The 15,484-nt window shown below is 36.9% G+C and overlaps 1 protein-coding gene across 1 annotated transcript in view; it reads right to left on the reverse strand.

Annotated features, from left to right (window-relative positions):
• The window catches only part of FAT4 (FAT atypical cadherin 4), a 159,176-nt gene that overhangs the window by 41,543 nt on the left and 102,149 nt on the right, over nucleotides 1-15,484 (reverse strand). The window contains exons 7-8 of the mRNA XM_004588166.4: nucleotides 11,464-11,644; nucleotides 1,610-1,860 (exon numbers count right to left, since the gene is read on the reverse strand). Coding sequence (XP_004588223.2) covers nucleotides 1,610-1,860; nucleotides 11,464-11,644 — 432 coding nt within the window. The remainder of the gene's footprint in view (nucleotides 1-1,609; nucleotides 1,861-11,463; nucleotides 11,645-15,484) is intronic.

A 15,484-nucleotide genomic window follows, 5' to 3' on the forward strand; every position in this document is an offset into this window, starting at 1 on the left:
AGGAGAAAAATTTGCACACAATGCAACATTCCAGCAAGCACAAAATATGTGAGATCTGCAAGAAGTTTAATTTCTTCCATCCAAGTACTAACCAGGCCCAACCCTGCTTAGCTTCCGAGATCAGACGAGATCGGGCGCGTTCAGGGTGGTATGGCCGTAGACAAGAAGATATATTTCTAACCACTGAACAAAGAGCTTTTTTCTATTATGCTTTAAAATACCTAGGAATTACTGCATATAATTACAATAACAAAATTATCTTTAAACATTGCTACTGATAACATATGGCAGATTTCCTTTATTATCACAGGGAGGTTATGTACATATACACAAATATGCAGAAATTAATTGAGATAAATAGAATGTAGTAATAAATATCAACTGAGGAATAGTGAACTCAATTTAGATTCCAGAAATTAATACTTGAAATGTACGCCAATGGAACAATGCAGCAGAAAGCACGCAGAGAATTACCATAATGACATATTTTCAGTACATGAATTCAGAAATTATTCTGAAACATGTATTCCTATCCTTGTGGAAGAGAATGTGATGAAAGTGAAAAGCGTTTTATGTTAAAAGGCCAATGATTCTGACTAATTATAATAGGTATAATGAGAAAAAAGATGCTTAAGCACACCTCATTTTACACAGGAGGTGCTATCCAGCACCACTTCATATTGGATGCAATTAGAATGACAGGTGCCAGCTCATCTGAGCTGGAGATCTCCAGCAAGCATTGATGACTTTGATGTTTAGAATTCTTTCTGATAAAATGTTAGTGCATGCATTCATGGCTTTTATGCCTGAAATCGATATCAGTAAGATAGTTCTCAAGTTAATAGGAGATCAAAGATTTCTGACAATAGGAATACAGATCCATTTGTATTCTTGTCTTCTAATTAAAATTATTTTCATGTAATAGATACTAATTATAAGCCACAGTTGCATGTTTTGTGATGGAAAATTCATCTAAAAATTACAAATCACAAATCTGAACAGCCCCATGGGAAGTGTGCCATTTTCTGCCAATAAGCTAATGATATCAAACCAACTAAATTCAAAAGATAAATGCATTTTGTGAGTATGAAAGTGGGCCATAAGTGGCTCCCTAAGGTTACTAATAGAAAAAAAAAACCACCAAAGCTAGAATTTAAAAAAATGTGAATTGGAATTATTTACTCACAAAATAATTTTGGAGATCTACTGATGAAGGATTAAAATGAAATATTTTTAATCAATGAATGCATTTCAGGTACTGGGATACAGCAAAAAGAAAGAAGAGAAAATAGTCTCTTCCCTCAGGGAATTTACATACCAGTTTTACCTCATGAGAAAAGCATCTTTGGTTATGAAACGATATCTCTTTAAAACACAGACAACATGTAATAATAGTAACAAAAGTTAACAGCAAAGAAAATACAGCTATAAAATTCTATATGCAATCAATCCAGAAAGTCAGGAAGTCAGATTCAAAGCTGTTCCAACTCCATAAGCAAAATAATGCCATCTCCAAAATAAATACGTGCAAAGTACATAAACTTATTGAAAGCAAGCATCTGGTATACGATTTTCATGTATTCACACGGCTTCACATTTGGTTGATTACCTGGAAGAGTGGGAGATGGGATGTGTGTGACGTAGGGGTGATGTTGAAATCTTGGTGGATTGTCGTTGACATCAGTCACCGTGACAAGAACACTGGCAGAACTGGAGAGACGCTCTGGGGATCCTGCATCACTGGAGACCACCACTAGAGTATAATTATCTTTGGTCTCTCTGTCTAGTAATGCACTTGTGATGATTTGTCCCGTGGATGGGTTGATGGTAAATTGAGAGTTTCCACCAATGATGCTATAACTAAAGCAGGGAGCAGAAATAGATATATTTCTTTTTAGTATTAATATTATATTGTTTATTGATTCTATTTTAAATACTTTAAGGTAGAAATACAGAGAAAAACATTGCAAGTAAGATTGAATAACAATGAAAGAATATGGCTAGAGGCTTAACATAATATTTTTTAGTGGCCATTTCACTAACAATCGTTTTTGTTAGGTGCCTGGTGGTCCCTAGCAGCTCCCCAGAAGGACTGTTAGGCTCTCAAATTGAGCAAGGCCCCGCAAAGACCAAGAAGACAATTGTGACTTCAGTAAATCAATCTGAAAGCATAAAAAAGAGCATCGCTATGATGTTGTGGTTAGTGGTCTGTGTCATAAATGAGTACATTTAAACTGAACCTGAAATTTATTTTTTTTTGCACAATGTAATAAATTAGAGAAGACCAGCTGAAGTCTTCTTTATTCTTTAAAGAAGAAACAATGTATGTGACCTGTATTACCTATCTAGAACAACTCATCAACTATTTACATAATAGTTATTTTATTCCCAATGACTAATTCTCTGGTTTGTCATTCCTCATATGGCTATGTTGCTTTTTTGTCAGGGGAAGTATGACATCTTCATGGATGTTTTGATGCTCACCAGATTGGTTAGTAGGCAACAGTTTCCACTAAGAATAGCTTCTCTCTTCTTTCTGAAAGGTAAAGCTATCTGTGCAAATCCTAAATTTTGTGTCTGAATGAAAGTCTCAGAAATCATTTTCAAAAGAAAGACTTCAGCTTGAAGGTTCATCAAATGGCTGGATCCATAACTTTTAAAGTTGAATGATAGCAAGGAGACAGATGTTTTCAAAAAGCTCTTGTCATTGATACCCAGAAAGAAATACCCTTGGAGTTAACTGCATGTTTGTATGGTTGGTCTCCATATAAACTTAGCAACAGGAATGGCTAAAGAAACTGTAGAGCAAAATATATTACCCTTTTGCTAGTGTGCTATTACACTCACAATTTAAATAGTTCAATTGCTATTACACTCATAATTTAAATAGTTATGTAATGTAGTGAACTAAAAGGCTATTTTAGGTGATTTTTAAAAAAAGAATATTTTTATTTATTTGAAGAACAGAGCTATATATAGAGAAAAAGTAGAGATACCCAAAGAGGGAGAAAGAGCAGTCTGCCAACTGATGGTTCACTTTAAGTTTCTGGCCTTTAGTTTTGTTTTGTACTATGTTCTCAACAATTAAACACTTAGACTTTTTTTAAAAAATTAAGATTTCTAGCATCTTAATGATGTCCTAATGTGAATAGTCATACTAGCAGGCAATTTATAAATATGTTAATTTAAATTTCAAAACAATAATAATACTGCCCCACATTAATTTTTTTCAGGAAGACAAAGATAGTTACTTAACACATTAAACTGTACATGGTAGATCTAGAGTTTGAGTCTCTATTGTATTTTCAATTTATACTTTTTCTGCCATACTACTAGATGGAAAAGGTAAAATCCAATTGTAAGAGACACAGAAAATGCTATACTTAATTGCTAAGGCCAAAATAGACTTCTGCAAGATTTGTCACCGTAGAATTGGTTCACAGTGATTTAGTTCAATGTAAATCAATAAACACATTAATAATTTTCTGATTAGAGAATAATAAATTATCATTCAAAATTATTTGTGTAAAGAGGAAACATTAATATCTTAACTGTTAATCATTCTCCCATTTGTAAATCTAAATTTCCCCTTTGATTACTAATATCATAGTTACTTCATTCTGAGATAAGCTAGGAAAATGAGGCACTATGCTATATGCTTTGAGAACACAACAATACAATAACAGTTTAGATATTGAACTGTGGAATGCAATCCACTTGAACATGAATTTTCAGCTTACCAGTATCACACGAATTCACAAAATTTCTTAGCCTGGGCCCAAGACAATGGTTCAATTGGCTAATCCTCCCCTTCAATTGCTGGGATCCCATATGGGTGCCAGTTTGTATCCTGACTTCTCATTCCAGCTCCATTCTTAGGGAGCAGGGAAGGCAGCAGAGAGAGCCAATGTCCTTGGGACCCTGCACCAACATGGGAGACATAGAAGAGGCTCCTAGCTTTGGATCAACTTAACTATGGCTATTGTGGCCATTTGGGGACTGAACCAGCAGATAGAAGATCTTTCTTTCTGTTTCTCCTTCTCTTTGTAAATCTGCCTTGCCAATAAAAATAAGTAAATCTTAAAAAACAGCAGCAACAACAAAAATTTTCTAATCTTTCCAAGCTTCCTTTCTTAATTTGACTTGGTGGTTTTGTGTATTAGTTATTTTGTGAAAATCAGTTTATGTTGTGACTGATCTATGATAAGCATTCTTGGGTCCAGGACCATGGCTCAACAGGCTACTCCTCCACCTGTAAATGCCAGCATCCCATACAGACACCAGTTCACGTTTTCACTGCTCCACTTCCTTCCAGCTCTCATATTATGACCTGGGAAATCAGTGGACAATGACCCAAAGCCCTTGGAATCCTGCACCCATGTGAGAGATCTGGAAGAAGCTCCTGGCTTTTTCATTTGCAGTCATTGTGGTTATTTTGGGAGTGAACCAGTGGATGGAAGAACTTTGTCTCTGTCTCTCCTCTCTGTAACTCTACCTTTATAATAAAAATAGATGCATTTTTGAGAAAGTTAAAAAATGACAAGCTCTCAAAAGACAATGGTTTCTTACTACATGCATGCATATATAGTTATAATATAATAATTTATGGTACACAGCCTATCCTAATGTAGGCATGGCACCAAAATTAATATATGGACTAAAAAAATCATAGCAATTAGACTGAAAACAATCCTGATTTCAATTCTACAGTTTAAATGGAAAAAAAACATACGCAGAAAAGTAAATATAAAATAGATCATTAAGGTACAGTGCTACAAAACTGTTAAAAGGTTCTGCTGTAGGTGTTTAGAAAACACTTTTGACAGGAATGATTAAAGTAAGTTGTCCTAAGAGAAGGCTGAATAAGCTTTAGAGGAGCTTACAACTTTAAAGGAGCTTGTTTTAAAGGAGCAGTCTTACAATGGTGTTGAAAGGCGAGGAAAAAAAGTGTTCTGGGCCAGTAGTTGGCAAACCTTTTCTGTAAAGGGCCAGGTAGTAAATATTGTCAGCTTTTGGGGCCATAGGATTTCACTTGCAACACTCAGCTTGCCATTCTAGTAAAAAAGCAGCCATCCCATGTGCATGAATGGGCATGGCTGTGTTCCAATAGTACTTCATTTCACAAAAGCCGGCACTGTGCTGCATTTGGCTTGCAAGCAGCACTTTGCTGAGCCCTGGTCTAGGAAATAGTAATGATCGGAACAAAGCTTCCAGGCATGGAGAAGCAGAGATCCTTTTCATTAGAAAAGAAAGTGATCCAGTGAGGCTGAGGTTTTGGCTATATGTTGGGGATTTGTACAGAAAACACTTGGGAAGACACTGGGGCTATTTATGGAGTGATGGAGACATGAGCACTAGGCATTACTGGAAGTTGAAAGATTTTAAGGATCATTCTTAAAGTGAAGATACTGTATTTTCAAACTGGCTTGTGTTACTGCCATTGTCCCATCAGCCTTCGTTTCCTCCCAATATTTTCCCAAAGCACCAAGAAAGCAATGGTCTTGAAGTGTATGGTCCAGTATAAAGTCCTTCCATTTTTTTCTCCCAGGAGAAGTAGGAAGAAACTTAGAATTTTTTTCTTAAGGTATGCAAAGCCCACTTCTCACTCCAATCTTCATGACAGGTTTGATTTTTCTAAAGCCATGCCTATTACCCTTGAACCTGTCTGTCTTTGCCTAGGATAACTTTTGTCTCTTTACTTGCTCATAAATCACTTCTCAGTCTTTTTAACATTTTTTTAGTTATTTTAATAGTGGATGCAGAGTCTGAGGATATTGAAACTGTTTATACTACTTTCTAACTCTCGTTTTGTAAATTTCAAAAATTCTGAAAAAAAAAGTTTACAGTTACTTCTTGACTTTTCGGATGTTCTCAAGGAGAACTGACTGTACTTTGACCATCCACACGTTCTACCCTTAAACTGTACTTGTCACAAGGTGCTGTAACTGTAAAGTTATACAATTACCTCCTAGATTCCGCTTTCCTCCTTATGATACTGAGAGTGTCTGACTACTTAGAATTTCAGTTTGTGGTACAAAGTAAGGGCTGTGTAGTCTTACAGTATAGTGTACTTTTGTAATGGAGGAATTAGAAACTAGAGGCAGGGAAGTAAGTTAATTTTTATCATAATAGTCTTGGCAGGACGTAATTATGGCCTCAACTAGGATTTTGGCAGGAGTAGTGCAATGAGCAGAATGGGTGCCAGAGGCATTAGAAAACAAGAAACATGAGAATCTGCCTAGTGGTTGAGTGAAGGAGGAGCACATATTTAGCCACAAGACGTGGATGAAGAAAGCAAGGCATCCTTATTAAAGAAAAAGTAGAACACAAAGTTAAAAACTAAAGTAAGAAGTTTCCCGTATGCTGTTTACAATGTCAGCAGAACCTTCAGGTAGAGCAGCCCACCAGAGAATTATAAATATGAAGTGGCGGCTCAGGGATAGAGTCAGAAACGATGCTCCAGGCATGGGTGCTTTTTACACAGAGTTAATGGCTATCATCATTAAAATGTCTCCTTCTCTCTGTATCTCTGTGACTCTGTCCTCCTCCTAACCCCGATTTACACACAAAGATAAAGAAAGAAAAGATTGAAGAACTGCAACAACAACAATCTGGAGAATTTTTAATTAATTGCTAAGGAAAGAAAGAGATGTAGAAAGTAAATCAGGTGTGGTGAGAATTGCAGGGTGAAAATAGCAACTAGTATTTATTTAAATAGGCCTTGAGGAGGGAAAAAAATCTAAAAATAAAGTATGACATAACATACAGACATTAGAAATGGTAAAAGAACATAAGGACAAACAGATCCCATCACCAAACTCAATGAATTCCAATTCAGTCCTCTGATAGAAACTTTCTGGGTGATCAATAAAGGAGAAACAAGACTGAAAGAATTTCAGTGACATATGACCAGAAATTCTATGTTGGGTCAAGTTATCCTTTCAAGAGTATTTTATGAAACCAATGTGAATAAAGACATATCTGCCGAATTTTAGAATCATAAATTCACCACACCAATGTCTCAGACTTTAATATTTGCTAAACATTGTGCAAGGAAGAATACACAAAATAAACACCAGAAATACAAAAGAAAATCCTAATACTATTGAGTGACTTCTATATCCTAAAAATTATGCACAAAGTATTTATGATTATTAACTTAACTCCATCCATTTTGACAGCCTAGACAACAGGAAATGTCAATAGTAAGGTTAGGCCTTCTGAAACGCCTCTGGGACATGCCCATAACCTGACCTTTGTGATAACCTTGGGTTCGTGGAAAGAGAAGTGAGAGTGCTTATCTTATTCTAGGATGAGATCTTGCTTTTCTTTTACAGTTCAGGCAGTAATATGAATGACCAAAATTGTTTTCTGTACACAGAACTGGAAGGACCTATTTTCTTGGTCCCAATAATCTTACTAGATGGGATGTAGCTCTTACTTGGTGCTACTTAAGGTGGGATGAGGCTCTTACTGATTGGATAGTTTAAGATGCAAGATGTTTAAACTGACTGATATCCATGTTCTGTGCCACTGTAGTTAACTGAATGATTCTTACCATATACCAATGTTCCCTTAGTTGATTGGATGATTGTTATTTAAAAACCCCCAAACAGAGCTGGATGGGGCTGCTCCCCTCCTCCATGTGTGGTAGAATAGGACAATCCACCGGTTGGTGCCAGCTGATGAATAAAGACTCCTGAGCTTCTAAGAGTCTACCTCCAGCTCAATATTTGGGGACAGATTTGGTCAACTCACAACACTCATTTCATTTGAGATACACAACATGGTCAATAAATATTAAATTCTCTAAATTCCTTTTTCTACTTTTACTGATGCAGACAATGAGATTTGGAAACACTAAAATTATTTTCCTAAGTCAACATGGGCAAATAAAAGAAGAGAGAGAGAGAGAGAGAGAGATCTCCCATTCCCTGGTTCACTCTCTAAATAGTTATGGCAGCCAGGAGAGGTGGTAGGCAGGCTGATGGCAGGAACCATGGATGCAATCAAGATAACCCACATGAAAGGCATGGACCCAATCACGTGAACTTTACAACATTCCGCTCCCCAGGATGTACATTAGAGGAGCAGAGCCAAAATTCAGATCCAATCACTCCAATATGAGATGCAGCCCCCAGTGTCCTCAAACGTACCAAAAGCCCACTCTTCCATATCAGATAACACAGTAATTGCTGTAGATGTTAACAAAAGTGGATAAAAAGAGTCTGCAAAAGAGGGATACTAGGAAGATGAGGATATAAATAACAGTAGCATGAGTTAAAAACTTGGAGGAAACTGAATGGGATGGGGTTAAGAGCACAAGCTAAGGGATTTGCATTAGGATGGTGACGGAAGGCAAAGTAGAATATGAACTGAATTTTAATTGGGGATAGGGCTGAGGAATTTGGTCCCCTTTAGAAAAAATAGAATATCAATCTGTAAAAGGTAAGTTTTGAAATAGGTTTACAGGAAATAAAGACATAAAATATGTTAAGACTGGGAATCAATGGAGGCTATGTAGTACTAGAAGAGGAAAGATTAAAGGTGATTCTTTTGTCACTTTGATGTAGAAACAGTATTCTTAATTCCTTCCTTCCTTCCTTCCTTCCTTCCTTCCTTCCTTCCTTCCTTCCTTCCTTCCTTCCTTTCTTCCTTCCTTCCTTCCTTCCTTCCTTCCCATAATGAATTATTTACTTTTATTGGAAAGGCAGATCAGATTTACAAAGAGAAAGAGACAAAGATCGTCCACCTGCTGGCACACTCCCCAAATAGCCACAACGGTAGCAGCTCATCCAATCTGTAGCCAGGAACCTCTTTTGGGTCTCCCATGTGGGTTCAGGGTCCCAAGGTCTTGGACCATCCTCCACTGCTCTCCCTGACCATAAGCAGAGAGCTGGAAGGAAGTGGAGCAGCTGCGTCATGAACTGGTGCCCACATGGGATCCTGGCGCTTGCATGGTAAGGATTTAGTCATTGAACCACAGCGTCGGGCCCACTTAGATAAAAATCACAATAGTTATTTTCATTCAATTGGCCTCTACTTCCAGCTTAAGTGCTATCTGCTGAGAGAGCCTCCTGCTGAAATGTGCATGTACGCATTAAGTGAGTGGGTTGTAACAAAATCACCAAGGTGATAGCATTAATGGATGATACCCTTAGAAGCTTATTAAGTCATTTGGTTGTATGAGATCAGGACCCTTATAAAATTGCTTCACGGACTAGGTTTCCTCTCTTGAGCTATGTTAGTGTTTGATGCTCTTCCCACAGAAGAGTACCAGAAGACATGATAAAAAGCAGATTCAATCTCTCTGGACAAGAAACAAACATGCAAATGCTTTGATCCTGAACCTACAGCCTTTATAAATATGAACTGCAAACCTGTGCTGCTTACAAATATCTTGATTTGGGGCATCTTGTTACAGTAGCAAAAATAGATTAAGACACTATTAAAAATGAATCTAAAAGCTTTCATTGTTATTCTGTGTAACAGTATGTACCTCAAAAAGTACTCAGAATCAAAATTAGCAGAAGTCTTATCTTGTCCATTATTTTTATTCCTATCAACAAGTCATTAAGTATTTATTAAGTGAGAAATACCACTGAGGCTGCTGAAGTCACTCATTCATTTCTGCCAATATAAACTAAAGCACTTCTCAAAATGATTTGCTTAAAAAGAAACAACAAAATAAATATTAATGAAATGTCTCATCAATACATTTGCTATCTTTAACTGATAATTCTTCTGTAGTCTTTAAACCCCTAATTTGTCTAACATCGTTATTGGCAAGGTACAGGAAATACACGCTCTTTGCGTTTTCTCTAGAAATCTGGGAAAATTTCATTTCTTGTAGCTTAGAAGGGGCATGGAAGAAATGAAAAAGCTTGATCAATCAAACATTCACAGTTTAATCACCTTCACATCTGATTGACACAAACTGTTGTTGGGTAGGCAGCTAGTTCAGGATCTGGAGCTTAGAAGCCACTCTCCAACCAACTCCTCGGTGTTCCCTCCTGCCCACCTGAGACTCTCACCTATCATCACCTGGAACCTGAGAGGGAGCAGAATTGCACTGTTGTGTAACCACTGCCCTGAGAAGCCCCTATAAAGGCTTATGATAGGAAGGGGCTGTCTCTCTTGGTCACGTGCTTCCATCACTCTAGCACTCCAACTCTTGACTTCCCCAGCACCTGCTTGCTCTCTGGCTTCCCACAGACAGACTCCAAGAGCAGGTAGCTCCAGAGCATGGTCTATTCCTCACCTTCTGTTCACTGCTTGGGTGGGACAGTAGAGACGTTAATGCTAAGAAGCTTTGCATTTCTAATTTGTGTACTATCAAGAGTTCCAGGAGAGGTGAGGTCTAACAGTAACAGAATGTTGACAGAGAAGCCAGGGAAAGGTGAATGCCTGTAGCTTTGTAAGTGTACCCAAGTTGTTCACTGTATATTCCTCGGGATAACTTATATTGCTGGGGAAGCTGAAACATAGGACTTCAGTTTAATGGATGGACTTCAGGGAAATGACCAATTGTCCTTCTTGGGGTTTTGATTCAGACTGGATTGCCATATGGACTTGCCATTTGCTAATTTCTAGTGGGCTCTGTTAACACTAAGTTTGATTAATAAAGACTCCTTAATAAATCCTAGACTTGCCTGATGTGACCTTGCTCGCACCCTGTAATAAAACTAACATATGGTTTTTCTTCTTGTTAAGAAGATTTAAGTAAAATAAATTTCTAAAACAAAACAAACAAACAAACAAAAACACAAAAGTTCTATTGTGGCTCAAAAATATCTAAATTTTTTTTTGATTAAACACATCCAAAATTGCTTGATAATGCCTCCCATCAAAGAGTGGTAAGTATTTTCCTGTCAATTGCCAGTGAAATTGATTATTATGCTCACAAAGTCCAAAGATTAAGATTTCCTTAGGAAGTAGCCAAAGTGAACTTGGCTGGCCACATGCCACTTCTGAGCCCGCCCTTTGAAAGCTATACCAGATTTAACTGAAAGTTTGTAGATCCCAAGGCCACCATGTAACAAATCCAACTTTCTGCCAAAAAACCACATGAAGGAGTCACGACTGTTAGAATGCCTTGAGGGGCTAGCTGAGCCCAATCTTCCCATCATCCCAGCTAGGATGCCGGGCACATGAAGCCATTTTGTACCCACCAGATCACCAGCCACAAGCTAAGTCATAATAAATGACAACTGTCAATTACATGAAGCAGAAGACCACCCATTGTACCATAGAATCACACAAAAATGACATAAAAAATTAAAATGATACAATTATTAGTGTTTAAATCTTCACTGAAAGCACAGATAGTTGTTTAATAAAAAGCAGAATACAACAATGTGTTTAGTGGAAATGTCCAGTGAAATTGATTATAGTGTGCACTCAGTCCAAAGACTAAGGTTTCGTTAGGAGGTAGCCAAAGTTCACAAAGGCAAATTAACTGACCTTACAACTGCATTTGTTGAAACATCAGCATCTGAGGCATTTACCAATAAAACGTCTGTTCCAGTTGGTGCATCTTCAGGGATGCTTGTGAAATACATTTTACTGGCAAAAGTGGGGACATTGTCATTCACATCATCTACTATGACACTGACTGTACCAGTTCCAGTTAAGGCAGGGGATCCTGTAAAGAAAAGAAAATTAGGTTTTAACGTTCATATATGATGAAATTAACAGAAAATAACAGACATTTGTAGATAGAATTACTGAAGAGAATTTGAAAAAGTTTCTTCTCAAGATAAAATTTTGAAGACATAATACACATGATTTTTTTTATTATCTAATAAGAACAATTGCTTCATTTGGGACTTAAACTTTTAGCTCTTTCCTGGTATTTCTGCACAAAAATAATATGTCATTTATTCTTAGTCTATGTAAAGATGCTGATTCAACAATGTAGAGACAACAATATCATTTAAATTCTACAAAAAAAAAAGTGCAGTGCTGGTAATTTCTCTGAAATTGCATTAAAATAGCACAAACCAGATCTAGAGAATCCCCACGGGCATGGAATCGCTGGCCAACTTAACAAAGCACTGCTCAAAACTGTATTTTTAGCTGTGACTACCACTGTTATTGCCAAAAATTCTGTCTCTGAAATATTTAGACCAATTTTTTTCCATTTTAATGACTATTTGCTTGCAGAAAAGGAAATGTGTAAGTTAAATCTCAAAACTGTAACCCTACTACTTTCTGGAAATAAATTTGTAGTTTTAAACTGATGTTGAATCACATTTGTTATAATTAATCAATATACAATATTAGCATGAAATGATTTTTGTTTCCCCCTTCATTTATTTTATTAGCAGTGGAAGATACGTGAAGACCATGGAGGTTATATAATGAATAGGTTAGCCTTTTAGCACCCCAAATTTTAAAATTCATGCATAATCTTTATAGTACACAATTTCATGATTTTTGAAAAAGTAGCTGTTTATAGTTAAAAGCTAGCATTTACCAAAAAGGTTGGAGTATACTACCAGTACAACACAAAATTTGTAATATCATTCTGTGTTGAAGATCAGATGACAAGTGGGTTGTCCCCATAACTAAAACGCAGATCATGTGCCTTTGGTTGTGTTTCAAACTCACTTTTCAAACTTTATTTTAAATAGAAACAATGAAGATCTGTTGAGCTGCATTTTTGGGGGAAAATAAAGCCCTATATAGTCCTCCTTTCCTGACACCATTTTTCCTTCTATAAAGTTATATAAAGTTTATACACCAGTTCTTATTGCCACTAAGTGTTCTGTAAATAAGTTTATCTGTAAATTACTGATGGAATAATCTTATTATCACAAAGTGACTTTGAAATTCACAGGTTTCCACTGTTATTTCTTCCAATGATCTTGGGACCTGCTGTTACTTCCATTCTCAATTGTTACATTTTTCTATGGCCTGGTATCAATCAGTTCTTACATCCAGATATATAAAAACTCAATTCAACAGGCTATGGATTAATGAAGTGCAGTGGCTTTTGTGAGGTGTTACTTTGTTGCATACAGAATGCTCAAATTCTATGAGATGTGAAAAAAGATGCATAGGATTAGTTGAGCGGGCAATCCTAAGGAGGCATGAGCACCTAGAAACCTGTTCAATTAAAGCTAGACTGGGTACCCATAATTGTTGACCTGTGTATTTCAAGAAGGAATTTTATATTGTGCATTTGTTTTACATTAAAATATTTTAGAAGTTATGACTGTGAATATCAGCCCTGCAAGTGTCTGATGTTTACTTTAAAAGAAAAAAAAAAGCCTTCATCTCATTGGCTACATGTATAACTGAAACTTTTCTAGAAAAAGTATTTGCTTTTGCACTAGTTGCTTAGTATCACACACACACATACAGAAAGTCATGAAACCATTAAAAGCAATGGAAAAGCACAGCAAAATGTAATTTAAAAAATCTCATCCATCAACTTGCAATCAATAACAAATATTTATTGAACCCTCCACATGCAAGCATTAGTTTAAGAGGTTTAGGTGAATAATCTTATCTACTCCGCACAAAATAATATCACTGTCATCTCTGTTGTTTATGCACAAATCAAATGAAGTTGAGAACGGCTAAGTAGCTCTAATCTGTGTGACACAGAAATAGCTGGCACCTTCCTGGCTAACAGCAGGAAGGTGCTGTTTGCAGCTGGAAGGATGCAGTTTTTGTTCTGATGCTTTGACACTCAAAACAAGCAGGCTTGCCACTGAGCCAAGGAAACAGAAGCCTGGATAGAGGAAAGCTCCAAGTGAGAGGAATACTCATTATTTGCCAGCTTAAGTTTGCCCGGCATTTGGAAACGATAATCTTGGCATGGGCATTAAATTTCGCACAACTGAATTGCTAAAGTAAATATTTTGGATAGTATTGCTGATGACCAATGCTGGATCTAAGCTTCTTGAATGTGTGTTTAATTATATGCAAATTGAAGACAAGGAAAACAGTAATGTGAAAGACGTTAATAGTCCTCCCACTGGTGGCATCAAAACAAAATTAGTTGGAGAACCTCTATGCATTTGTGTGCATGAAAGACGTTGTATGGATGGGAGATGGTGTGCAGAACCGAGAGGATAACTACATCAAGGTTCCAGAGACGAGAGATGGGAAGGAGGCACAAAACTTTTTAACATCTTTTGTTGATACTCTGTTCCACTTATTTGAAATTCAGCTTTCATCTAATCTACTCCAATGAGGTAGTAAGAGAAATCTAATGAGTTTAGCATAACATTTAACACAATTAAAATGTACTATATCACTGTTTTACCACTAATTATTATCTTTGTTTTAGACACAAAAATGGGATAAATGACACATAAAGGTCTACTTTTCATTTCCTAGAATGTGGGTTTATAGTTCTTAGGACGTTTTATCCTCAAAACCTTTCAGCTCAATCCTATGATATTGCTGAAGGAAACACTTTGAAACTGATTCGTTTTTACTGATTCCTTCATAGTATAAATGAGTGAGTCATCCAGCTTTCCAAACCTGAGACCAATTGAAATTAATTTTAAAATCTATGGTGAGACTTTAACAAAGCTTTGAATGTTTCTAATAGACAGATTGCTTCTCTAATTCTTAATGTCTGAACTTTTCAGAAACACCCTCCCCCTCCGAAATTGCCAAGCAAAGGCTGTTACCATTGCGATTCAGAATGTCTTGGCAACTCACATATGGAAAACCACATAAAATGATGACTAACTCATTTGGTCAGAAACATGTGATTTCTTTCTTTGTGAGCTACATATTGTTGCAGATCTGTTTTCTGAGTTAGTAAGCAAGCAAGCAGAAAAAAAAATGTTTACACAGGGAAACTTACAGCAAGTTCAACCTCACTGTATTCATGCCGGATAATATCTTCTTGCTCCAGATGATGCACAGACACCCAGTTAACAGGACAGGCTGGATGGAAAAGTGACCTGGTAGATGCTTCATCTCCACAGGGCCTCTTCCCAAACCAAGAACATTCCCCAAAGTTCCCACTTTGTCACCTGTGCTCCAACTCACATTACAAGTACTTAGAGTCTTCTGGTTTTTTTCACATTAAGAATTGAAAGTGGGGCAAAGATTGGCAAGTCTCAATACACACGCAGGTCAAAGCTTTTTGTTTTTTAATTTTTCAATGAAAATGTTATAAAACTGCTGGTCTAAGTTTCGAAGACTTTCACTAATACGTAAGCACCTCCTACTCCCTCCTGTTAATTCCTATGGTATTTTTGACTTCTGTTCTTGGAAATGGGACTAAACAACCTTGACTGCACACAGCCCTTATATTTGCCCCCAGAGAGCCTTAGCTTCAGATATCACTCCACTCAGCTTTCAGCAGGTTCACTGTCTGGGCATTGACAGTCCAACAGGTGGCTCCAGCAGTCTAGAGTTTGATAGTAGCTGACAATGATGTGTGTTAAGGAATGACTATGTGGCAAGCTGGTAAACAGGAGAAGCACTCTGCTTATTAAACCAATTCTACCAT

Source organism: Ochotona princeps, chromosome 7 (genome assembly GCF_030435755.1).
Source record: "Ochotona princeps isolate mOchPri1 chromosome 7, mOchPri1.hap1, whole genome shotgun sequence".
Lineage (NCBI taxonomy): Eukaryota > Metazoa > Chordata > Mammalia > Lagomorpha > Ochotonidae > Ochotona > Ochotona princeps.